Source organism: Marmota monax, unplaced genomic scaffold (assembly GCF_021218885.2).
Source record: "Marmota monax isolate L192 unplaced genomic scaffold, Marmota_monax_Labrador192_F-V1.1 WCK01_AAM20220418_F8-fsc00157, whole genome shotgun sequence".
NCBI classification, from domain to species: domain Eukaryota; kingdom Metazoa; phylum Chordata; class Mammalia; order Rodentia; family Sciuridae; genus Marmota; species Marmota monax.
In genome coordinates, this window is record NW_026694573.1 from 971098 (window position 1) to 997443 (window position 26346).

Genomic DNA, 26346 nt, shown 5'->3' on the forward strand with positions numbered 1-26346 from the left:
AGAAATGTTTTTTTAAGTTTAGTTGGATCTTGATAAAAGCTAGGAGGAATCCCCAAACATACTCATCAGTGAAAGTTTCCCTTTGGGGCCTTGTGTCTCTCAGTGGTTAGATGTTGCTCTCAGAGCCATACACACCACAGTTGAGTCCCAGTTTTCCATCTTAGTGGATGTTCAGATACATTTTCTTTCTGAGCCTGTCTCTTCACTGCTAGCATGGTCCTCACAGGAGACCAGGCCTGATAGAAGGTGTCCCTTGGGCATTTAAGAATGAGTTCCTCTAGAACCTTGTCCTGATCCTTGTGTCACAGTGAGCAGCACAGGTCAACTCCTGCTGTTGCTATTTTGTTGTACCTCATTGTGTCTGAGCAATGAGGCCCAAGCAAACCTGATTGACCCTCTTAACCAAGAACCTCAGGTGAGATTGGGAGCCAAATACTAGCCTCCCAGGTGCAGGGTGGTATTTCTGGGTGAACTTGTGAATCCTCTACTCCAACCTGCTTTCTAACCGTTTGTCAGGGAGAGACATAGGGCCCTAGGGTAAGTTACTACAAGAAAAGTTGGCCTAAGCAGACAGAACCTAGAATGAGACCCATTCACAAGTAGGGCAGCTCTGGCCAGCTATGTTCTTCCTCAGCAGATCCTCTAGGGTCACTGGGTGACCACTGGTATAGGCCCACTCACAGGTTGAGGAGATATATGTTGTTCTCAATAGGCCACTTCCCTCAGGAGCCCTGAACAGAGTGACAGGCAGAGGCAGGAAGAGGGAGACTCCCAAGGGCTCTCAGAGGTCCCAGCAATGGAGAGGGAAGCAGGATAAGTTGGGGCAGTGCCAATCAAAATGGCCTTCCTAGGCTAGTGTTGAAATGACAGGACATGATCAGGCCATTGAGAAACTTACATGATAGTTTGACCTTGATTTGAAATTATTATGGTATCTTACAAAACTCTTATTATATACACTCTGAACTTTTAAAAATTATTTTGGCAAGCACTAACTTAGAGTTTCCAGAACAATAAGCTATATCCACAGATGGATTCTTTGCCCTGTTCTAGAGAATTAGAAGTAGGGAATCCAAATTCCAATTATTCATTGTTAATACATAGAAAGCAACCTTGCTGTTATCACTTGTTAGTTTTTGTTGTTGTTTATTATATCTTGCAACCTTGCTATTATCACTTGTTAGTTTTTGTTGTTGTTTATTCTTTGGTATTTTCTATAAGACATTGATGTCATCTGTGAATCAAGATAGTTTTTTCCTCCTTTCCAGTCTATGTGCCTTATCTTTCTTTCTCATGTTATTATTGCACTAGGTAGGACTGACTTCCTGTGCAACGTGTTGAAGAGGAATGGTGAGAGAGGATATCTTTGCCTTTGAGAAAATCAAGGAGGAAAATAATCTAGTTTTTCACCATTATGATTTTAGCAATAGGGGGTTTTGTAGGTATTCTTAATCAAGTTGAAGAAACTCCATTCTATTCCTGTTTTGCTGAGAGTTAATTTCATAAATGTTGTTTGATTTTGTGAAGTACTTTTTCTACATCTCAGGATAATCATGATTTTTTTTTAATTACAAGATTTTTTTTCTTTAAACTTCTTAATGAATAAATTGATTTTTGGATGTTGGACTGGTATGCATACTTAGAATAAATCCCTTTAGGTTATGGAGTATAATTCCTTACATATGTTGTTGGGTTCAATATGCTAATGTTTTATTAAGGATTTTTTTGCATCTATTGTTTTTATTTTCACATTTTTTTATTGGTGCATTATAGTTGTGTGGAATGATGGGACTTGTAACATATTCATACATGTGCACAATACACAATATAATTTGGCCAGTATCACTCCCCAAAACATGCTCCCTCTCTCCCCACCTTCCACCACTTGGTCCCTTTTCTCTATTGATCTCCATTTGATTTTCATGAGACTTGCCTCCACCTTTCTTTTCCTCACTAGCTTCCACATATGAGAGAAAATGTATGACCTTTGACTTTCTGAATTTTACTTATTTCGCTTAACATATTGGTCTGATAATGGTCCCTTTTTCCTGAAAATGACACAATTTCATTTTCTTCATGGCTGAATAAAACTCCATTGTGTATATTTACCATCTTTTCTTTATGTATTCATCCACTGAGGGACACCTAGGCTGGTTTCATTAGTTTGGCTATTGTGAATTGTGCTGCTATAAACATGGGTAGGCATGAAAGTATGATGACTTCAATTCCTTGGGATAAATACTGAGGAGTGGTATAGATGGATCAAATGGTGGTTCCATGCCTGGCCTTTTGAGGAACCTCCATACTGATTTTCATAGAGGTTGTACTAATTTACAATTCCACCAACAGTGTAAAAGTGTTTGTTTTTTTTTTCTCCACATCCTATCCAGCATTTATTATTGTTTGTATTCTTGATGATGCCATTCTGACTGGTGTGAGATGAAATCTCAGTGTAGTTTTTATTTGCATTTCCCTAAATGCTAATGATGTTGAACATTTTTCATATATTTGTTGGCCATTTATGTTTCTTCTTTTGAGAAGGGTCTATGTAATTCATTGTCCATTTATTAATTGGGTTATTTGGTTTTTTGGTATAAAGTTTTTTGAGTTCTTCATATATTCTAGATATTAATCCTTTGTCAAAGAGTAGCTAGCAAAGATTTTCCTCCCATTCTGTAGGTTATCTCTTCACATTTCTAATTGTTTCCTTTACTGTGCTGACTCTTTTTAACTCTTTTTAATTTGCTACCATCCCATTTGTTAACTCTTGGCATTATTTCCTAAGCTTTAGGGGTCCTGCCTCTATGTTTAATGAGAGATGTCCATCTGTTAAGAGTTTTTCTATTTTGTAATGTCTTTGTCTGGGTTTGGTATTAGGATAATGATAGCCTCATAGGAATTAGGAAATATTTCCTCTGTTTCTATCTTCTATAACAGATTGTAGAAAATTGATATAATTTGTTCCTTGAATGTTTGATAGAAATCACTAGTAAAACAATCTAGGCCTCATGCTTTCTTGGAAGGTTATTAATTGTTGAATCCATTTGATTAATAAATAGAGATTTATTCAAATGATCTAAATTTTCCTTGTGTGAGTTTTGGTAGATTTCTTTCAAGGAATTGGTATACTTCATCTAAGTATTCAAATATGCAAGAATAGAAGTGTTGAAAAGAAGAGAAATTTTATTCCTCTTAGGATGTTTGTGTCCATGAGATCAGTAGTGAGAATGTCATCTTCATTTCTGAGTAATTTGTGTCTTCTCCTTTTTTCTTGATTAAATTACCTACAAGTTTAACAATTTTACTGATCTTTTTAAAAAAATTCGCTTTTTCATTCATTGATTTCCCCCTCTTTTGTTTTTATATTTTCAACTTCATTGATATCTGTAATTTTTATTTTAATTTCTTCTGCTTACTTTAGGCTTACTGTTCGTTTTTTATGATGGGGAAGTTTAAATTATTGACTTCAGATTTTTCTTTTCTAATATATACATTCAGTGCCTTAAATTTCCCTTTTACTCTTGCCACATTGCTTTTACTCTGTGCCACAAATGTTATTTCTGTTTGATCTTTAAATATTTGGGTATTTTCCTATTATCTTTTAGTGATTAATGTCTGGTTTAATTTCATTGTGGTCTGATAACATATAGAGTTATGGCCTAGAATGGTGGTGTATTTTGATGACTATTCCATGTGAGCTTGAGAAAAATGTATATTCTACTATTGTTGAAAAAAGTGTTTCTTAAAATGTCAGTGAAGTCCAAATAATTGCCAGACACCATGGTACATGCCAGCTACTTGGGAAGCTGAGTCAAGAGAATTACAAGTTCATGGCCAGCATGAAAACTGTGTCAAAGTGAAAAAAGAGTGGTAAAGCGCCCCCAGGTTCAACTCCCTAGTATGTGTACACACACACACACATATGACGATATTGTTCAAATAATTATTTCCATATTGATTTTCTATCTACTAGATCTGTTTCTCTTATAGGGATGTTAAAATCTCTACTATAATTCATATATTTCTCCTTGTAGTCTATTAGTTTGGGCCCATATATTTTGATATTCTGTTGTTAGACACACACGAATTAAGGATTATTAGGTCTCCTTGGATAACTGACCCTTTTATCATTGTGTAATGCTTCTCTTTATCCCTGCTAGCTTTTCTTGCTCTGGTGCCTACTTGGTCTGAAATTAATATAGCTTTTTTAGATTAATGTTAGATTAGCATATCTTTATCTCTTGTTTTTGTTTTTAAATAGACTATTTTTAGGGCAGTTTTAGTTTCAGAGTAAAATTGAGTAGAAATTAGAGTTCCCATGTGACCCTGTCCCCATAAATACAAAGCCTCCCTCCATTGTCAAAATCTGATGTGGAACACATTATTATCACTGAGTTTACAGTTTACATTAGGGTTCAGTTTTGGTGGTGTTCATTTTATGGGTTTTCAATCCACCCTTAGAGTACTTCACAGAATAGTTTTGCTGGGGCTGGGGTTATAGCTCAGTGGTAGAGCACTTGCCTCTCAGGTGTGAGGCCCTGGGTTCGATCCTCAGCACCACATAAAAATAAATAAACAAAATAAATATATTGTGTCCAACTATAACTAAAAAACTTTAAAAAAAAAAAAAGGAATAGTTTTACTGCCCTAAAAATTCTGTCCTCCAACTAATCCCTCCCTCCCCCTTAACTCCTAGCAACCACAGATTCTTTTTACTGTCTGCATAGTTTTGCCTCTTCCAGAATGTCATACAGTTGGAATTCCTTTACTTTTTTGTGTGTGCGCTTTAGATTGTACCCAAGTTCTTGGCCATGCTAAGCATGTCCTCTCCCACTGAGCTGTATGCCCTATCTCTATCATGTGTGAGGCACTGGGTTCGATCCCTTGCACCACATAAAACTATACAAATGAAATAAAGGTATTGTGTCCATCTACAACTAAGAAAAAATATTTTTAAAAAATGTTTAGGGACTAGAGTTGTGACTCAGTAGTAAGAGCACTTGCCTAGCATGTGTGAGACCCTGGGTTCAATTCTCAGCATCGCATATAAACAAATGAATAAAATAAAGGTCCATCAACATCTTAAAAAAATTTTTTAAATGTTTAATATAAACCCATCTTTTAGAAACATTTTTTTCATTCGTTTTGTCTGTAATTGGTGTATTTAGAGCATTCACATTTGAAGTGTTTATTGATATAGTTGGATTAGTGTCTACCATGTGTGTAACTGTTTCTGTTCATTGGATTTGTCCTTTATTTTTTATCTTCCTCTCCATTTCTAATTGAGTATTTTATATAATTCCATTTTCTCTCCTCTCAGCATTATTATACTTCTTTTTAAAACTTTCTTGCAGTTGTTCTGGTGTTTGCAGTGAATATTTGCAATCAATCTAGACTATTGTCATGGATAGTACAGGCATCTTAATACAAAATATTCCAAATTTCTCCTTCTGTGCCTTATAACATTATTACCACTTCATTTATTTATAAATTTTAATCATCTAATACATTGTTGCCATTATTAGTTTGAATAAAAAGTTGTCTCTTAGATCAATTGAGAAGAGTAAAATATTTTCTTTTATGTCCATTTATTCCTTCTCTAACAGTTTTCCTTTCCTCATACAGATATGAGTTTCTGAGATACATCATTTTCCTTCTCTTTAAAGAACTAACATTTTTTGCAAGGCAGGTCTGCTAACAAATTCCTTCAGGTATTTGTTTTTGTCTGAGAAAGTCTATATCTTCTTCATTTTTGAAGCTTGATTTCACTGGATACAGATTTCTAGGTTGGTGCATTTGTTTGTTTGTCTTAGACAGGATCTTACTTTATTTCCCAGGCTAGTCCCAACTTCTGAGCTTAAGTGATCCATCTACCTTAGCCTCTGAGTAGCTGGGGCTACAGGTGTTCATCACTGCATGTGGCTTAGTGGGTTTCTCTTGAATGGAAAATATAACGTAGTTTATCCTTTTGTCTTATAAAGAGGGTTTTTTTTCCTCCTGTCTTCTAAATTTTCTGTGGTTTTCTATAGTTTGAGTATGTTATGCCTAGGTATAGATATTTGGTATTTATCTTGTAAGTGTTCTCTGAGCTTTATGTATCAGTGCTTTGGTATCTTTAATTGATTTGGAGAAGCTCTTTGCTATTCTTGTTCTTCATATTCTCAGCTTTTATTATTATCATTATTATTATTAAATTCTGAGACTTCCCATCTCTTCAACGTTTTCCATTGGAGCCCTTAGCTTATTTATCAGTTATTTAAAATCTTGGTATGATAATTCCAAAATTTCTGCTGTACCTAACTCTGATGTCTGCTTTGTCTCTACACTTTGTATGTTTTTGTTTCTTGTGTCTCAGCATTGTGTATATTTTTGTTTCTTATTTTGTTTTTTACTTTTGCTTTTGGGGTTTTTTTTGGTTGTGGTTTTGGTTTTTTGTTTATTTCATTTTGCCTTTTTTCATACCTTGTAAAGCTAGGCATGTTGTATTGGATAAGTGGAAATGAGGTATACAGGCATTCATGAGGTTTTGTTTATCTGGCTAGGAGTTAGGCTGTTTTCTTTCTTATAACTGTAGGTCAGAAGCTTCAGTTTCTTCCAGTGACCTTGCTTTGTCTGTAGTCTTTAGGTTTCCCTAGAAACTCTTTAAATACAATCTATGAACTGGGTGTCACCACACCCAAATTACACATGCATGTAATCCCAGCCACTCACGGGATTGAGCAGGAAGATTGCCAATTCCCAGCCTGGCAAGACCCTATCTTAAGATAAAAAGTAAAAAGTGTTGGGGATTAGTGGTACCCCACCACTGAGTTCAATCCCCTGTATCACATTTTTTTAAAAAAAGTGGGGGAGGGTTGGTGTCAGTGTCTTGCAGCTCTCTCAGTTGTAATTTACTGTTATTATACTGAAGCCTTGCTGATGTGATGATGAGGTATTAGGAAGTAGAAACATTCTATAATCTCATGCTTAACTTTCCCTTTTACGTTGTTGTTGGATCAGAATCCCTGGGCTCTAGTATGAATCCCTGGGCCTAACTATATTCTTTCAAAAGAGTTTCTTAGCCTAGAGTGGTGGAAGAGGGCAGAAGCTAGAAGGGGCTTGGATTGGTTAATTGCCTGCCCTTCTTCCAGGTGAGATAAAAAGCTCTGGCAAGGTAGTTTCACTGGAGGGCAGAATTGGCTATAGATTATGGTCTGGTCATGTTTCAAAATGTCTACCTACCTTCCCCAAACCCTAAAAGAACACAGGGAATTATTTTCTTCATTCTGAATCTTCACACTGACAATCTGGAAGGGTACTTGAAAGTAAAAATAAGGAACACTTGGATATCCTCTTAACCAGGAGTTTCAACTCTCAATCTTATCCACGCTCAGCCTCCAGCAACATGACTGTTAACTTTGAAAGTATGTCTGCCAGTACCCACTTTGGCTTCTAATCTAGGTCAGCTGCGTTTTTTTTTTTTGTTTTGTTTTGTTTTGTTTAAATAGGATTTTTTTTTTTTTTAAAGAGAGAGAGAATTTTTTAATATTTATTTTTTAGTTCTCGGTGGTCACAACATCTTTGTTTGTATGTGGTGCTTAGGATCGAACCCGGGCTGCATGCATGCCAGGCGAGTGCGCTACCACTTGAGCCGCATCCCCATCCCCAGCTGCGTTTTTTGTCTTTATTCATCTTCAGTTTTCAGGGTGTCAGTTTTTCTTTTGACCTCCATTCTCTGATGGATCTAAAAAGAGTAATAACTTTTCAATTTTTCAATCAATATTTGGGGATTAAAATGGATTTTTAAACATTACGAAATTAATAGTTGTGTGGAGAAAGTCATGGTGTCTGTTTGTGCAGGTTGAAAGAACAGAATCTTGTGAAAGAGCTGAGGCCCCGGGATCTCCTAGAGAGCAGCAGTGACAGTGATGAAAAGGTCCCCTTGGCTAAGCCATCCTCATTATCCAAGCGAAAACTTGAGCTTGAGGTAGAGACAGTGGAAAAGAAGAAAAAGGGGCGTCCTCGGAAGGACTCCCGTCTCCTGCCCATGTCTCTGTCTGTCCAGGTGAGGCCTGAGATTCATCCTGCCTGCTCCCATTCACCTTCCTGGACTCTGCACTGGGAGGCCCTTCTTGCCATGGTGCACCTTGTCAGTATGGGATGCTTTGGGAACCATTTGGCTTAGATATAGACATCAGGGATTGTATCATGGAGTGCGGGAGGCCACACTTCCTCACCCCCCTTTCAGTCCAGCCAGAACCCTTTAGCAAGTTCCCTGGTGTCAGCTCCCTTATCTGTGAGGTGAGAATACTTGTAGCATTCTCTTTTGCTTTCTCCCTCACAGTAAGTACAAATACCCAGCCTCACTTTTGGGTGACTTACTTTTACCTAATGCTTCCCCTATAGTGTTGGGGTGGGGCTCAAGGATGTTTCTGCTCTTCTAGTCTCCAGCCACCCTTACTGCAGAGAAGGAGGCCATGTGTCTGACTGCACCAGCACTTGCACTGAAGCTGCCAATACCAGGCCCCCAGAGAGCATTCACCCTCCAGGTAAGTGCCGGGACACTCCTATGACTCCCTTGAAGGCATGTACATACATTTCTCTTCCCAGTATAAACTCTGTCTTTTCAGTGCCTTGGGGACTGGTTTGCAGTGGCTCTCCATTCTCTTCTGGAGGCAGTCATAGTTAATCAGAGTACTTACCAAATCTTGGCAAGAATGTTAATAGCTTCTTCTCCTTCCCACCCTTAGGCCTCTTTCTCCGTGGTTTACCTTTGAAGTCCCAAATGCTCAGTTGCCCTTACTATCACTCCTTCTGGATTACCAGCCCCTTTAAGACTTGTCTTGGGTGTCTCGTTTCCTGGAGGCCTCCTGCATCTCCACCCTTAGTCCTGGCAGCCTCAGTCTTGGTGCCCATGAAACTGTTGGGTCATTGGTCAGTCTCCTGACAGTTCCATTGGCCTGTCTGCTTCTTCTTTTTTTTTTTTTAAGACAGAGAGAGAGAGCTAATTCTTTAATATTTATTTTTTAGTTTTTGGTGGACACAACATCTTTATGTTATTTTTATGTGGTGCTGAGGATCGAACCCAGCGCCCCGCGCATGCCAGGCAAGCGTGCTACCGCTTGAGCTACATCCCCAGCCCCCCTGTCTGCTTCTTGATGCTTGGAACAGGGTCATCCTCAGAGCTGATAGAGCTCTTAGAGAAGCTTATAACCATGAGCTTATTCAAACACATTTCTAGAACAAATAATCCCTCAAACCCAGCAACAGTGTCCAGGCTTCTCCCTCCTTGGCAGCTTTGCACATAGTGACCTCTCTACACACCCTCAAGTCCTCAGGCAACATTCTTGGACCCTATCTATGGGTCATATCCCATTGACTGCCCACTACTCCAGGCCCAGGTTAGACTTCATAGGGCAATGAAGGCCAGACATCAGCCCTTCCCAGCCATAGGTCTTTGTGGGCCATAATACAGAGGAATGAAACAGGCGGAGCCAAAGGACAAGTGTAGGACCCATCTAGTTTTTACTGCTGATGTGCATAGAAACAGGAAGCTTCTCTAGCAGTTAGCAACTCAAAACTTCCCTTCCAAACTAAACCATCCCTGAATATCTTCACTTTTGAGTGCCACTTGAGGCTATGCTTGCTTTCTGGATGTCTATAAAGGGGATATGGCACCTAGTGGAGCCCTTCATCTGCTCCAGCTATACCTGCTAGTATGACTACACAGTACAAACTTATAAGCTGTTCTGCCTGGGTTGGTTAGCTCTCCAGACATACAAAGCTAAGCTCATTTAGTGCCAGGCACTGAAGTAGGCACTTCTCATGCATGCTATGCTGGGGACTTTCTCACCAGCATAATCTCAGAATGAACAGAGACTCATTGCCAGAGAGAATATTGACGTTTTCTAGACTTTTCTCCCAGTACGACAAAGGCTTTCTTCTTACTAAATACTGCAGTTTTTGAAGATCTTTCAAGAAGGAGGCTAGAAATCCAAGTCTCACTCCCAGCTCTGTCCCAGCAGTTCTTACTCTCAGCATGTACTTGGGAAGTCATCCCCCTGTGAGATGACATGGTGGCCCTCTTGCCCTGTCCTGTTTCCCACACAGCTCCCACCAAATGTTACCCTCTTTTGTTGGCCAACCAACTAGTCTACCTGTCTGTGTCTTCCCCCTATTTCACAGCCCAGGGCTGCAGAGCCCCTGAACATCTCACTTGTCTTGTGAACACAGTCTGAGTAAGCATGCTTTCACCTGAAAAGATGTGTGTTTGCTTTCCTCCATCTAGGTGAGCTCTGACCCCTCCATGTACATTGAGGTGGAAAATGAAGTAACGGCCGTGGGGGGTGTAAAACTGAGCCGACTGAAGTGCAACCGGGAAGGAAAGGAGTGGGAGACAGTGCTCACTAGCCGGATCCTCACTGCTGCCGGCAGCTGGTAAGAGCAGGCAGGAACCTGTCTTGTCATGTAGAGTAGACATCATGAGCTGTGTTGGGTGGCACTTTTACTGTCCTGGAATTTAGCCTGTCTGAGGGAGGACTGCTTCCACTGAGGCTCACATTGGGCCTTAGTTCAGGCCAGTCATGGGCATTTCTCATATCAGTCCCTACCTCATCAATGAAATCATTATGATTATTCCAATGTTATAGATGGGGAACCTGAGTCTTGAGAATCACCCAGGCCAGGCCCTGAATCTGGTGGTCTTATTTCTTTGTCTGGCTAGATTCTCAAAAGTCTCAAGTTCCAGGCTGAAGTCTGCCTGGCTCTTGCTGACCTCAGTGGTTTCCTTCCCTAGACCCAGATTTTCATACAAGTTAGGACAGGATTTTATGACTACCTCCTAAGTCCCCAACCCTGTCCTCCCCAGATTCTTCACTTTGGGGAGAGATCTTAATTCAATGATTAATTACAGTGTCTTCCCATGGGCTCCTGGCAATGAGTATGAGCTCTGTCTTTCCTGTGCTCCATCTGAAAAGAGGACTGATGTTTTCTTCAGGTGTCTGCCAGGCATAGGGCCCTAGTTAGGTAGAAACCCTTACAAGGACTTTCTAACGATGACCACTCAGATGCAGTCATTTCAATTAGATCCTTAGTTTTCTATTATAAGGTCATATGTAAATGCTTTCACACAGGTCTGCAAACACTGGCCTTAGGTCTTAGGTCAGGACTCCCATAGGCCCTGAGTGATTTTTATGGTGTCAAACCTAGAAGAGCCCCGCCATTGTGTTTCTCACTGAAATTATCTTTCAGGAAAAGCACGTAGAGCTCCTAATCCCAACTACCTATTTTTTGGATGCTACAAGAGCTTCCACTCTCCATCCCCGATCCCAAGGCAGATGGCATGCCTCAGTTGAAGGCCTGCCTCAATTGAAGACCAAGGATATTAGCACAATCATCCCCATAGCAACACAGCAGCTATTGAGGGGGTCCTGCTAGGTAACTGAGGGCTTCTTCTCCTATATAATCCCACCTACTCAGGCCCAGCCTACAGACCTGCTCCCTAGTGCTACAGCCTAGAGCAATAGCTTCCTGAGCCAGGATTCAGATTTCTCCTTCCTTTACAGGGCTCAAGGAAGGCCCTGACCATCAAAATGAGCAGATAAAATTCAGTCACAGCAACACAGAGAACTCCCTGCTTCCAGGTCCTACTGGAAGTTTTCTCAAGATTCGTACTTTCAAAGTAGACATTTTGTAAACAAAAGATCCTCAACTTGCTTCTCCCTTTTCAGAGACCAGTAACATGTCACATTAGGAATAAGTTGGCAGAGCTCTTTTCTTAGCCAACCTTCTTACTCTCGGCCTACTGGGACAACAGGCACTGTAGACCATAGGCCCTGGCTCAACAGGATAAAAGTCCTAGAGGGGACTTAGGATGGTCTGCTTTGGTCAGGGCCTTGCTGGCTACATACCTGCCCTTGCTTCTTGGAGTCTGAGTTCTAGCCTCTTGCACCTATGACTGAGCCTCAGCGGTCCCTTGCTGAAATGGCAGAAGCCTACTTGTGCTGGGCTTACCTAAGGAGTCTGGTAGTCACTCAAGGGAGGCATTGGACAGTGAGTGGAATGGAAACATCTTCTCTGAAGCATTTCTTGCTCAAAGTGACGCGCCTCTCCAAGCTCAACCATAACAGCCCTTTGAGTATACTGCTGGCATCACTTGTGGCGACTTGTACCAGTTCCCCACACTCTCCCAGCCTGCCTCAGCAGAGACCTGGTTTGGACTTCTCTGGCTGTTGATACCCAGGAGACTGTCACATGGACTTTCTGTGGCCTCCTCATCTGATGAGTGAGGCATGCTTCCTGGTGACCATCATGTACGGCTGTGGTACTCCAAAGCCCTTGCACTCCTTGTTAGCTCAGAAAAGTATGAATAGCCATATGGGCAGGAGTAGAACAGAAGTCTCTCTTAGGAAATCTCAGGTAGGCTCTGCCTTGCTGTCCCCACCCCAACCTAGTCCTTGCACAACTTCTTCTGGCCTCTCCCTCTGGCTTCATCTACTCAGCAGAATGCTATGTCAGAAGCAGGCAGAGGGAATGCTCTGCATCAACCTGGTTGTTGCCTCTGCTGCAGCACCTGGTCCCTGTGACATCTGCCCCTCCTCTGCCTTCACAGTGATGTGGTGTGTGTCGCCTGTGAAAAGAGGACGCTGTCGGTGTTCTCCACCTGTGGTCGCCGCCTCCTCCCTCCCATCCTCCTGCCGTCCCCGATCTCTACTTTGCACTGCACAGGTTCCTATGTCATGGCGCTCACTGCTGCAGCTACACTGTCTGTCTGGTGAGAGGCAGGCACAGGGTGGGGTGGTTTTCATGCAAGACAGTGCTATGCATTTCCCACCTCACTGCAGGGGTAGGGAACACAGCAGAAAAGGCAGACATTGGGCTCAGGAGGAAGCCCTGAGAAGTCAGCAACACTGCTTGTGTTGGCTGCCCCTGTGGCTTAAGGATTAAGGAGGCAATGCAAAGGGAAATGAGTCAGCCAACCTGCTCTGCTGACATCCTTACAGGAACAAACTGCATGACAAATTACACTGCCTAATGGCATGTGCCAGGGTCCTTAGGTGGATTCATCAGCAGTGGGATCCAGATGGCAAAGGTGGCCACACTCCTGATATGACTTCTGTAGCTGGCTTCTCCTAGAATGGGTGTGGGCATTGGAGACAGCTGCCTGGGACCTCTGGATGGAGGGCTGTGGGTTTGTGTGTAGGGACCAGGGTACCTGAGTGGCTGAGACACACTTTGATGTGTTTATCTCAGGTGGAGAGTAAGTTGTTCCCTGTCTCCCTCTTAGGGATGTTCACAGGCAGGTGGTTGTGGTGAAAGAAGAGTCTCTACACTCCATCTTGGCAGGTAACCCCTGCGGACCCCTCCTCCCTTGGGGACTGAGACCTAGATCTGATGCACATGGGCCACTTCAGCCTAGATAGAAAGCCAGGCTCAGGATCCAGCCCAAGTGAGACAGGATACACTTACATAGCAAGGAGACAGGTTTTCTGGGCAAAAGATTCAATGGGTTCCTGAGAGATAAGAAAGATCTTGTTGAATATTAGTGAAAATGGCTCACACAGAGCACTGTAAGTAGCCTTCCCTCTTTTCCAAGTCATCATTAAAGACCTTATTGCTGGGATCATGGGAGCCAGGGTTCAGATTTCTCCTTAGATGCAAACACTTGCTGATCAGAACACACCAGAACTTATTCCTGTGGTGTCCCCCAGGAAGTGATATGACAGTGTCACAGATCTTGCTGACGCAGCATGGAATCCCAGTGATGAACCTATCTGATGGGAAAGCATACTGCTTTAATCCGTCACTCTCTACGTGGTAAGAAACTCCATCCCCACCCTGCCCCTGCTTCGTGGGATTGTCTATACTGGACAGCTGAGCAAAGGCTTCAGGTCTTGGGAGTCAGGCTCTGAACTCTGAATGGCAGCTAGTATATACTCTACCATCACTGTGGGCTGCTGCTGGCCTATGGCCTCTGCCCTCAGAGCCTGTACACAGGAACATGGCCTGCTGCATTATTTTCTGGGGCTGGTTTTTGGGATGTGTGTGTGTGTGTGTGTGTGTGTGTGTTTGTTTGTTTCTTTGCAATATTGAATATTTAACCCAGGGCCTCATTCATGCTAGATTAGCCCTAACACTGAGCTACATCCCCATCCCTTGAGCCCGTTTTATTAGAATAGGTATTTGGAAATTTTTATGATTCTTGACAGATATTTTTCAGACTGGCCTCTTTAACCAACACCAGCATAGGAGAGTTGGCTTCATAGTAGCCTTGCCAATGTTAGTCAATGTTGTGAACTTAGTAGGAGCAAAGTAGCCCCTCAGTAATTAGTAATGGTGGAAACAAACTCATCCATATGGATGATTTTTTTTTCCTTTGTTCAGTTTTGAATTTAGAGCCCCCTTTTTAAAGTTTGCTATCTTCTAGCCCATTTTCTGTTAAAACTTGCCAAATACTTTATTATTCAGTTAAAAAACAAAAACAAAAAACTCTGTCACCTACCCTCTCAAATTGCAAAAAGCTTGTGAGTATGTGTGATTACCATAATAATGGAAATGAGCTGATTATTAAAAAAAGACATGTCGACTTTTTATAGTCATCCTTGTATTTTGTACACATTTACAAAGACAACTAGCTGTTTTTAAAATGTGTGGAAAGCTGATTACAATAATGCATGCCCATAGTGCCAGCTACTCTGAAGGCTAAGGCAAGAGGATCCCAAGTTCAAGTCTAATGTAGGCAACAGAGCAAGATCCCATCTCAAAAAAAAGTATCTGGAGTATGTTTTCTTAACAGAATAGTCCTGAGGAGGTAGAAGAACTGCCTTCCTGGGGATGCTGGAGAGGCATAGAAATGCCAGAGACTGGCTTTCCCTGGAGTTGTAACAGACCCAGGCCACACAGGCCCTGGGTAGGCCACAGCATTGTGTAAGCCAGGCATCCAAAACATACTTCACACACAGTAACACCTTAGTCATCAGGAAGTGAGACTGAAGCTAAAATATTCATAGTGAGAACCCTATCAGTAACCTTTCCTTGAAAATATAATTTATTAGGCTCTTAACTAGGAAACCTCCCAGTTAATTGGCTTCTTGTACTGAAGTGCAATAACTGTCAGCCTCTGTTCGTGTGCTGCCAGTGTGGTGGATGGGGCTTAGTTCTTTTTGGGGGGTTGGGAGGTGGTACTGGGGATTGAACTTGGGGGAACTTGACTACTGAGCCACATCCCCAGCCCTGTTTTTTGCAGTTTATTTAGAGACAGAATCTACACTGAGTTGTTTAGTGCCTCCATTTTTGCTGAGGCTGGCTTTGAATTTGAGATCCTCCTGTCTCAGCCTCCCAAGCCACTGGGATTACGGGCATGCGCCACTGTGCCCAGAGGGGCTTACTTCTTTCTGGCTTTTTTTTTTTTTTTTAATATTTATTTTTTAATTGTAGTTGGACACAATACCTTTATTTTATTTATTTTTATGTGGTGCTGAGGATTGAACCCAGGGCCTCGCATGTGCTAAGCGAGCACTCTACCACTGAGCCACAACCCCAGCCCCTGTGGCTTTTTTGACAGCCTCTTCTGGTGGGGCTCCTAATTTTTCTGACCTTTGATCCTGTCTTTGATTCTTCAGGAACCTGGTTTCTGACAAGCAAGACTCACTGGCCCAATGTGCAGACTTTAGGAGCAGCCTGCCATCCCAGGATGCCATGTTGTGCTCAGGACCGTTAGCCATAATCCAGGGCCGCACCTCCAAGTATGTGAGCTGAGAACTTTGGCCACTATCAACAGGGCTGCCCTGGGAGGAAACCAGGCCTAGTCTCTGTTTGTCTGTCTTTGTGCCCCAGTTGCTGCTCAACACAGAAATCAGGGGTGGGGGAGTGGGGGGGTCTCTAAGGGTGTGGATCCACATCAAATAATACTTCATGGTTGGCTGGAATATAGGCCCTGTCACTTCAGGGGTCCAGATTATAGTCTGAGGATGCTAAATGTCATAAATACCTATATGGGGCAGGATTTTGGGTGGGTGGGTGGAGAATCGACCACTGGTGTATCATCCCAGAGACCTAGATGGTAGGTGCACTGTAGAATATTCTTGGAGTACTAAGAAGCCCAAAGCTGGGATGTGATGATGGGCAGGTCAACAAAAGTCTCTGGCATCTGCCAATAAACTGGTTGATAGATGGGAGGACTTCTACAACCAGATGTCTACCACCCCTGCGAGCTCTGTCCTGGTACCCTAGAGCATGTGGGAGCATTCCTGAACATTGCCCTCTGCTTCATATTGCCTGCTTTGTTGGTCTCTACAGCTCTGGAAGGCAAGCTGCCCGGCTTTTCTCCGTGCCTCATGTGGTACAGCAGGAGACCACGCTGGCCTACCTAGAGAACCAGGTTGCAGCAGCACTCACCCTACAGTCCAGCCATGAGTACCGCCATTGGCTCCTTCTTTATGCACGGTACCTCGTGAATGAAGGTGAGGTCCTGTGACCCAAGTGGCCTTATCCATTTGCTCCTCTATTTTCTAAGGCCTAGCTTAGTCCCTGGGAATCAAGGAAGAGATGTAGTGGCCTAGAGCTCTCTGAACTCCTTTGCATTCCTTATAGGTCCCCATGGTTGTCCCCAAAGGCCCTGGCCTCCCTGATAGCAAGCGGGACCACACCTCCCACCTCCCAGCCTGAGCTATAATCAGGGCAGCTCGTAGGCATTCAGCCCTGTCATGAGCTCCAGGCCCTGAATAGAGTAGGCTTGAGGATGTTCTTCAGAGGAACAAGACAGGAAGGTTGGCAGTGGGAAAGGAGGATGGAAACATGCATGGAAAGACCTGCCTTATAGGAGCAGACTAGATGTTTTGGCTCCTGTCTGCCACCAAGGCCTGTCACTCAAGGCAAAGGCATCTTCTGGCAGCATTTCTTTTCCTTCTCTGAGTCCCTCCTGCTCTGGACAGCCTATCTGCTGCCCAGCAATTCCAAATGCCCTTCTAGCCAAGATCCTCCAGCCTGATCCTGCTAAGGCTATCAGAGCACCTATGACCTCTTGGTGGCATACCCTACAGAAAGCAAAGTGTGCTGGAAGAGAGGCTTTACTGTCTTCAAAGTAACCTCTAACAGCCTTTCATCTCTCATTGAGCAAGCATCTGGTCCTGACTTACCAATTCTTCTTCCCTCAAGCATAGCCTCCAAGGATTGTGGCATAGGACTGGCCCTCCCAAAGCTCTCCCTGTGTTCTTACACAGTCCCAGCCCCTTCCAGAACTTCTTCCATATCTTTACCTTGGTTCTTTTGCTTTGTTCTTGTCATCACTTTCCCATTTTGATTATGATTTAAAGAAAAATATTAAGTAAAAAAAAAATGTACAAAACACCTGCAAATATACTCTCAGAATTTATATGTTTTCCTCCTACTTTGTAAATATAAGAGTGTGTGTTTATATACACTTGTAATGACAACAAACATTACTGATCCCTAACTCCTTTCCCAGCAACTCCAGTGATAAGTTTGATGTTTACTCTTCCCACTCAGTCCATGTGGCTGGCTGGTATGTACCAGCTCTCCTAAATACTCACCTTCCTTAGTTCTGATACCTGGGGTACTCAAGTTACATCTTGAACCTCATGCCCCATCTTTCCCAAAACCCCCACTCCTTGCCTTCTTCTTTGGTTTACCTTATCCTAGGTATTTAGCAGTACTCACTCTGAGTTCCACATAAAGACTTCTTCCTCTAAGCTCTACCACCTGTTTGTAGGGTCACTTCTACTGTTTATATTTATTTCTCCATCTTCTATACATTTGTTTTTCCCTAGATAATATACCAGGACCCCTTCCCTCATTTCTGTCCCTTGTTTTCTCAAGTAGAAGAGCAGGAATCAAGTGTTAGAAGGAGACCCCATTCACTTTCCAAATTCCTCAGGGTTCATTCCTCCTTTTCTGTACCCTTTGATTCCATCTGTTTCCTAGGCATGCCCCCAAATGCTGCCTAAGTCCTCAGACTCTGCTTTCATAGCCTTTCTGGCAGTTGCACCCACTACAGCAGTGCTTCTGACTATCAGTCACCACTCTGCAGTTGGGCCCTCACAGTCTGCTTCCTTCTCATCTCCTCTCACAGCAGCTGCTGACATGTCTTCTCTCAAACAGATCCCACCAGCCCACACCCTTCCTTCCACAGTTTCCCATATTTTCCACCACTGTGGGGAGTTCATCATCACAAAACTGGCCATGTCTGGTTTTCCTGTGGGCCCAGCACACAGTGAAGGTTCTGTATACATAGTTAGGGATACAGGTGAATGAATGAAAATCTGTGATTGTGGCCCTCAATGCCCTAAACTGAGAAACACAAGCATTTGCCCATAGTAGGCAATAAAATAAGTGTTCATTCTGTTGTTGTGATATACACAGCAATTTAGCATTTTCAAATTTTTATTTCTTTTTATAATGTGTTCCTATTTCTGTTTTTTGTTTGTTTGTTTTTGTTTTTGTTGTTCTATTTTTCTATAATTAGGGTTTGAATACCGACTTCGAGAAATATGCAAGGACTTACTGGGTCCGGTTCACTGCTCCACTGGAAGCCAGTGGGAGTCAACAGTAGTGGTAGGTGCTTCTTTAATTCTTGCCTCAAGAATTCTCTTGAAACATGAAGGTGAAGGTTTTAAAAATAAGATAAAGTGCTTGAAGTTCCTCCCTGTGACACTTCTCTAGCACCCTACCCTGGGCCCTGGCATCAATGAGAGGCTAACATGCTGGCACTCCACAACCAGGCAGAAGTTGGGCTCTGGGCATCAGGAGCCTGGAGAGCTCTGTTCCACATTCATGCTGAGGAAAGCTGCAGGTAGAATGCTCTGGGTTTGGTACGAAAGATACTTACCTCCATTCCCTTTTGTGAGCCTCACAGTCCAGTGAACAAGGTACTTTGATACTATAGGTTAGTGTGAAGAACAAAATAAGCAGAGTAATGAGATAGGAGTGGCCAGGAATGATTAGCAGGGAATAGCTTGGAAGATGACATTTCAGATGAAACCTAAGAATGAGAGGGTGCCAGCTGCAGAGATCTGGGAGAACATTTTCTGATGGAGATAATAGTGAAGGCAAAGAGGGCTTGGCACATTTTTAAGCCACATTTTAGTGGGCAATAAGAGAGGTAAGATAGGAGAAACATGCAGGAGATAGATGACAGAGACTTCTTGAGGAACTGGAATATTCTAGGACTACCAGAGTTGGTATAGAAAAACAGTCAGTGTGTCTTTTATACCAGTACCAGAAATAGATGAAGGTGACTTGGATCAGTGTAGTGGCCATGGAGTGAGCAAGAAAATAGATTCATTATGTATTTAGCAATCAGAACCACCAAGATTTGGTCATTGAATGAATGTGGAAGGAAAGAGAATTATGAACATGTTGCCTCCAAATTTTTCGACTAGCAAAGATAGATGCTAGTGTTATTGAGTGAATCAGGAAAGGAGCAAATTGGCAAGGGATGGGAGAAAGTATGGATCTAAGAGGTAGCTCACAGCTTTATTCAATCATTCAGCAAATTACTGATGGAGTATCCAATCTGGCCAGGCATGTTCTAGGCATGGGGCAACTCAGTAAAACAAGGTTTACTGAGTCCCCAACTTCGTGGATCTAAATTCTTGTGGAGAGAAACAGACAAAAATAAACAGAAAATATATAATATCTTGGGTGGTGTTGGATTCTATGGAAAAAAGTAAAGAAGGCAGGGGGATATGTAGTGTTGGTGGGATGTTATTTCATGTTGTGTGACCAAAAACACCTTGACTGAGTAGAGACCAGAAAAGAGGAGGAATGAAACCATGCATATATTTCAGGGGAAGAACATTCCCCCAGAGGAAAAAGCAAGTAAGTGCAAAGGGTCCAGGATGGGAGAACTTAGAATATAAAAAGAGCCAGGTGTAAGTAGCTACAATCTCAGTGATTCAGGAGGCTGAAACAACAAGAATCCAAGTTTGAGATCAGCCTCAACAGCTTAGCAAGGCCCTAACAACTTAGTGAGACCCTGTCTCAACATAAAGACAGAAAGGGCTAGGGATGTAGCTCAGTAGAAAAGTGTCTCTGGGTTCAATCCCCAGTAATAAAAGATAGAAAAAGAAAAACAGTTGAGCTGAGTGGCAATAAAAGGGTTAAAGAAGCCAAGGTGAGAAAGTTTGGAAGGTCATTCCTCATAAGACATTAAAAGTTTTGGCATATACAGTGGCCTCCTCTGTTTTTTATTCTATTTTTTAGTTTTATTACAGTATTTTCAGTTGGCTAATGCTGGATTCAGAATCAATTCCCTTTAGATCATTGAACATATTCTTCCATAGACTTTCAGCATCCTGAGTTGTTGCTTAAAAGTCTGATGTAAATCTGATTTCCATTGCTTTATAAGTACTTTTGAGATCCTGGGTTGGTGTTTTGAAGATTCCAGAGCTCCACATCTTTGTCTTTTATTCATTCTCTGGATAGACTTGTGACATCCTTTAGTTCTCTTCTTTGATTATATCCTCTCTTTCATTTTTCCATCATCTGAGAGAGATGTCCTTTTTTTTTAAATCTGCCTTCTCATTTTTAAGATTTCCAATTTGCTGCTGAATTCTTAATTTAGTCTTTATTTACTTGAGCATAGTAAACTTAGTTCAAAGTTTTTATGTCTGATAGTTTTAGTATTAGGAGCCCTAATGGATATTTCTGTTGCCTATAAATGTTTCTTCTGTTTCTCATTCCTATATGTTCTTAATTATTTTTGACTGCTGGATATGGTATTTTAAAAACTATTTGCAGAAAGAGTTTGAGCCTAAGGTGATGTTATTTTCTTCCACAAACCACTTTTATTTGCCACTACCACAGAATGCTTGAACTCGTTCAGGATCAAGGTCTTCTGAGTTGCCCATAACTCAAAAGTAGGCAATAGTTGTCACAGAAGTGGTTTGCTTCCAATTTGCACTAGGGAGCATGACTTTGGGGTAACAGCACACAGGAGGTGTGGATAACAAGGATCCCTCTTCTTAAGCCCTAGACCTGGCTTTAGTCTCCCAAGGCCTTCAAGTCTGGTAGAATTTACTTGCCAGCTATAAGCAATATAACTTCCTGAGACTTTGTCCAGGAGAACCTTTGACCTTCACCTCCCAGAGTCACCCATCAACGTGGTCTCACCTGCTTTCTGCAATCTATAAACCTCCTAAAATCACTGGCTGCATGTGGTCCCCTGTGACTTGTGACAGAGGCAGATGTTTTCAGCTCTAGGTAGATAACAGTCACTGAAATAGACTTTTTCTCCCCTCCAAAACAAATTATTATTCTAACCTTTTCTTCATGGTCACAAAGTAGTTCTCATGTCTGAATTCAAGGAAGGAGAATAGGAGGATGTCAGTACCAACAATATCCACTCTTCTCATCAGGAAAACAAAAAAATCTCCCAGAAACTAGATTGTCCTCATGGGCAATCATTAAATCACTTAGGCTCTCCTATTACAAGACAAGCTCAGAAAGTAAACGCTTTTCTGCCTGTATAAAAAAGATTATGTAATTTATTCTAATTAGGATCCTATTCTTGTGGTTGTACATGATATGGAGTTACCCTGATTGTATATATTCAAATAAAGGCTAGGAAAGTTATGTCCAATTAATTCTTCTTCTTTTTTTTTTTTTTTTTTTTTTTTTGAGAGAGAGAGAATGAGAATGAATATCTTTTTTGTAGATGGACACAACACAATGCCTTTATTTTTATGTGGTGCTGAGAATCCAACCCGGGTCGCGCCCATGCTAGGCAAGCACTCTACGGCTGAGCCACAATCCCAGCCCCATGTCCAATTAATTCTACTATTCTTTCCCATTCCCCTCCCCACTCCCTTCCCTTTATTCCCTTTTGTCTAATCCATTAGACTTTTATTCTTCCCTTCCCTACCCCTTGTTGTGGGTTAGTATCCACATATCAGAGAGAACATTCTACCTTTGTTTTGGGGGGACTGGCTTATTCACTGAGCATGATATTCTCCAGTTCCATCCATTTACCAACAAATGTCATAATTTCTCTCTTTATAGCTGAGTAATATTCCAGTGTGTATATATACCACATTTTCTTTATCCATTCATCTGTTGAAGGACATCTAGGTTGCTCTTGAGTATAGACCCAGGAGTGTGATAACTGGATCAAATGGTGGTTCCATTCAAAGTTTTTTAAGGAACCTCTATACTGCTTTTCAGAGTTGTTACACCAATTTGCAGTCCCACCAGCATTGTATGAGAGTACCTTTCTCCCCACATCCTCACCAACATTTATTGTTACTTGTATTCTTTTTTTTTTTTAAAAGAGAGAATTTTTTAATATTTATTTTTTAGTTTTTGGAGGACACAACATCTTCATTTTATTTTTATGTGGTGCTGAAGATTGAACCCAGCGCCCCACACTTGCCAGGTGAGTGCACTACCACTTGAGCCACATCCCCAGCCCCACTTGTATTCTTTATAATTGCTGTTCTGACTGGAGTGAGATGGATTCTCAGTGCAGTTTTAATTTGCACTTCTCTAATTGCTAGAGATGTTGAACATGTTTTCATATATTTTTTGACCATTCATATTTCTTCTTCTGATTAGCCCATTTATTGATTGGGTTGTTTGGGGTTTTTTGGTGCTAAAGTTTTTTGTGTTCTTTGTGTAATCTGGTGATTAATGCTCTCCATGTATGTATAATATGCCAAAATACATTCTCTATCATGCATATGTAAAAAGAACAAATTAAAAAAATACACTACTGCCAGGTGCAGTGGCACATGCCTATAATCCCAGCAGCTTGGGAGGCTGAGGCAGGAGGATTGCAAGTTCAAAGCCAGCCTCAGCAAATGTGAGATGATAAGCAACTCAGTGAGACACTATCATTAAATAAAATATAAAATTGGGCTGGAGATATGGTTCAGTAATCGAGTGCCCCTGATACCAAAAAAAAAAAACAAACTACTGCTTGCATAATATTGTATATAATTTATTCAAAAAATATATTTTAATATCAAGTGTGGTTAATATTGTTCAACTTACAAATGCACACTTTATTGAAGGAGATTTTGTAGCATATCTATATTTTCTACATTTAATGTTGATGTAGAATTTATTTCTTCTGTGATTCCTATTTACAGAATTGATTTTCATACCAAGCAAATGTCTGTTCCCATAAAGCCACTTTAAAATCACTTGGGGGCTGGGGTTGTGATTCAGTTGTAGAGTGCTTGCCTAACATATATAAGGCATTGGGTTTGATTCTCAGCACCACATATAAATAAATTAAATTAAGGCTCATTGACAACTAAAAAAATAAAATAAAATCACTTTTTGTTGACTGTTGAAAACAGTATGTTTTTAATTCCTTATAAAATTATATACTAAAAAATATTATGTATAAGAGGTCTACATGACCTCTTGTTATAGCTGTGGACATAGCCAACTCCCAATATCTGCCACATTCCTCCTCACTGCAGCATGATTCCGAATTTATTCTTTTTTAAAAATTTTTTTTATCCTCTGGTTGTTTTATCATCTAGATTTTGGGGGTAGAGAAGGTGAGCATGAGCCCAATGCTTTCTTGAGTTTCCTTGTAAACCTTATTTTTTGGTACTAGGGATTTAACCTAGAGGCCCTTTACCACTGAGCCACATCTCCAACGCTTTTTATTTTGAGACAGGGCCTAATTAAGTTGCTTAGGGCCTCGCTTAGTTATTGAGGTTAACCTTGAACTTGGGATCCTCCTGCCTTAGCCTTCTGGGTTGCTGGGATTATAAGTGTGCACTAATGTACTCAGCTCTTTGTGAACACTTTTATGGTGAGAATTTGGTGATCCCAAGTGGAACTGTTCCTTGAGAAAATAGAGCTTGGGATGGAGGATGGACTTCCAACCAACAATACAATTCAGCATCCCTGAGGTTTTATTAGAAGAGCATTATTTTATGTTTAAGAGCCACTTAATATTTCCTTTTCTTTGAACTAGCAATTGAAGCAATTTTATCATTCTTTTTTCTTATTGATTTGTAAGAACTCTTTATATATTGTTCTATATACTCTTTGCAATTTGAGCTCTACATACTCTTTGCCATTTGAGCTGCCAGTACCCCTCAAATGCTCCAAAAGTCCAGACTTCTTTCATCTTCTGATTCAATGTGCACCAGAGGAAGACAGGAAACAGTAGGTTGGAGCACTTAGATGCTTGGGCTTTGTGATGACCATTTTTGCAATCTAGGAATAAATCCCATTTGGATCATGGTGTATAGTTCTTTTAATGTACTGCTGAATTCTGTTTGCTAGTGTTTTATTAAGATTTTTTTTTTTTTTTTTTTTTTGTCAGTGTTCACAAGGGTCATTGGCGTATAGTTTTTCTCTCTGACTTTGGAGTCAGGGTTATCTTGGCTTCATAGAATGAATTAGGAAGTGTTCTGACCTCTTGAGGTTTTCAGAAGAGTATGTGGAAGATGGATGTTAATTCTTTAAGTGTTTTGTAGAATACACTAGAGGAATCATCTGGTCCTAGGCTTTTCTTGGTGGGGAGGTTTTGATTACTGATTCAGTTTACTTGCTAATTAGAAGTCATTACAGATTTTTTTATTTCTTCATGATTCAGTCTTGGTAGGTAGTGTGTATCCCTTTCATCTAATTTATCCAATTATTAGCATACAATTATTAATAATATTCTCTTGGGGCTGAGGATTTAATTCAGTGATGGAACACTTGCCTAGCAAGCATAAGGCCCGGATTTTGAACCCCAGCACCATACATACAAAATAACAGCATTCTTACACATGTTCCTTTTGTTTTTGTTTTTTATACTGGGGATTGAACCTAATGGGCCACTCAGCTAAGCATGTGCCTTCCTGGTGCAGTCTATTTTATTTTTGTGTCATTGGTTATAGTGTCCTCTCTTTCCTTTCTGATTTTCATTATTTGAGTTCTTTCTCTCCCTTCCACCCCACCCCACCTCACACCACCCACATTTAGTCTAGCTAACATTTATCATTTTGTTGATCTTTTCAAAGAACCAATTCCTGGTTTTATTATCATTATTTTGTGTTTCTGCTCTAATCTTTATTGTTTTCTCCTTTTACTGACTTTGCAGGGAGATGGTGTAAATGGTGCTGAGAATTGAACTCAGACATACGTTACCACTGAGCTACATCGCCAGCTCCTTTTTATTTTTTATTTTGAAACATCAAACTCAAGATCCTTCTGCCTCAGCCTCCTGTGTAGCTGGGATTATAGGCATGAGTTTCTATTCTAGCTCTAACTTTTAGTTTAGTTTGTTCTCTGTTTCCTTGAGGTGTAAAATTAGATTGTTGATATTAAATCTTTCTTTTATACTGTGAGCATTTACAGTTATGAACTTCCCTCTTAACACTACTTTCACTGCATCCCATGAGTTTTGATATATTGTATTTTCATTTGTCTCGATATATTTTGTTTTCCCTTATGGTTTCTTCAATATTATTGGTTATTTGACAGGGTGTTTTGTTTTGTTTTCGGTTCTGGGGATTGAACCCAGGACCTCACACATGCTGGGCAAGTGCTCTACCACTAACTGTATCTCTATCCCTAAAAGTGGTATTTTATTAATTTCCACAAATTTGGGGATTTTTGAGTTTTTGTTCTGCTGTTGATTTACAGTTTCATTCCATTGTGGTCAGAAAAGATAGTTGGTACAATTTCAGTCTGTAAATGTATTAAGACTTATTTTGTGACCTCACATACAGTGTATCCTGGAGAATGTTCCATTGCACTTGAGAAAAACAAGTATTCTGTTGTTTAGTGGAGCATTCTATATATGTTCATTAGGTCCAATTGGCTTTTTGTTGTTCAGGTCTTCTGTTTTTTTATTGATCATGTCTGGTTGTTTTCCCCATTATTGACAGTAAGATATTGAAGTGCTCTTATTGAGTGCTTTCTCTCTTCAATTTTGACAGCTGGCTTCATATATATGGAAGTTCTGATGTTTGGTGCATTTAAATTTACAATACTCACTGAATTGACGTTTATATAATGTCCTTTGTCTTTTGTGATGTTTACAGCATAATAGTTTAAAACAGTCTGTTTTGTCTGATATTAGTACAGATTAACATTCCTAATCCACAAATTCAAAATGTGAAATACTCCCAAATTGGAATCTTTTTGAATGCCACCATGTCACCAGAAGTAGAACATTTCATACCTGACCTTATATGACAGTTCCCAGTCAGAACACAGGCACTCTAAAAATATTATATAAAATTACCTTTGACCAATGTGTATAAGGTATATATGAAACATAAATGAATTTGTGTTCAGGCTTGGGTTGCAACCCCAAAATCCATGTACATGCAGATATTCCAAAATTTGAAATATTTTCAGTCCCACACATTTTGGAGAAAGGATACTCAATGT

The 26346-nt window shown here is 40.9% G+C and overlaps 1 protein-coding gene across 8 annotated transcripts in view; it reads left to right on the forward strand.

Annotated features, from left to right (window-relative positions):
• The window catches only part of LOC124077015 (protein HIRA), a 206389-nt gene that overhangs the window by 66718 nt on the left and 113325 nt on the right, over positions 1–26346 (forward strand). For all 8 annotated transcript variants that reach the window (XM_058571732.1, XM_058571731.1, XM_058571730.1 and 5 more), the window contains 9 exons: positions 7840–8044; positions 8424–8528; positions 10268–10416; positions 12590–12751; positions 13265–13323; positions 13689–13794; positions 15600–15722; positions 16276–16439; positions 18461–18549. In XM_058571732.1, the coding sequence (XP_058427715.1) occupies positions 7840–8044; positions 8424–8528; positions 10268–10416; positions 12590–12751; positions 13265–13323; positions 13689–13794; positions 15600–15722; positions 16276–16439; positions 18461–18549 (1162 nt within the window). The remainder of the gene's footprint in view (positions 1–7839; positions 8045–8423; positions 8529–10267; positions 10417–12589; positions 12752–13264; positions 13324–13688; positions 13795–15599; positions 15723–16275; positions 16440–18460; positions 18550–26346) is intronic.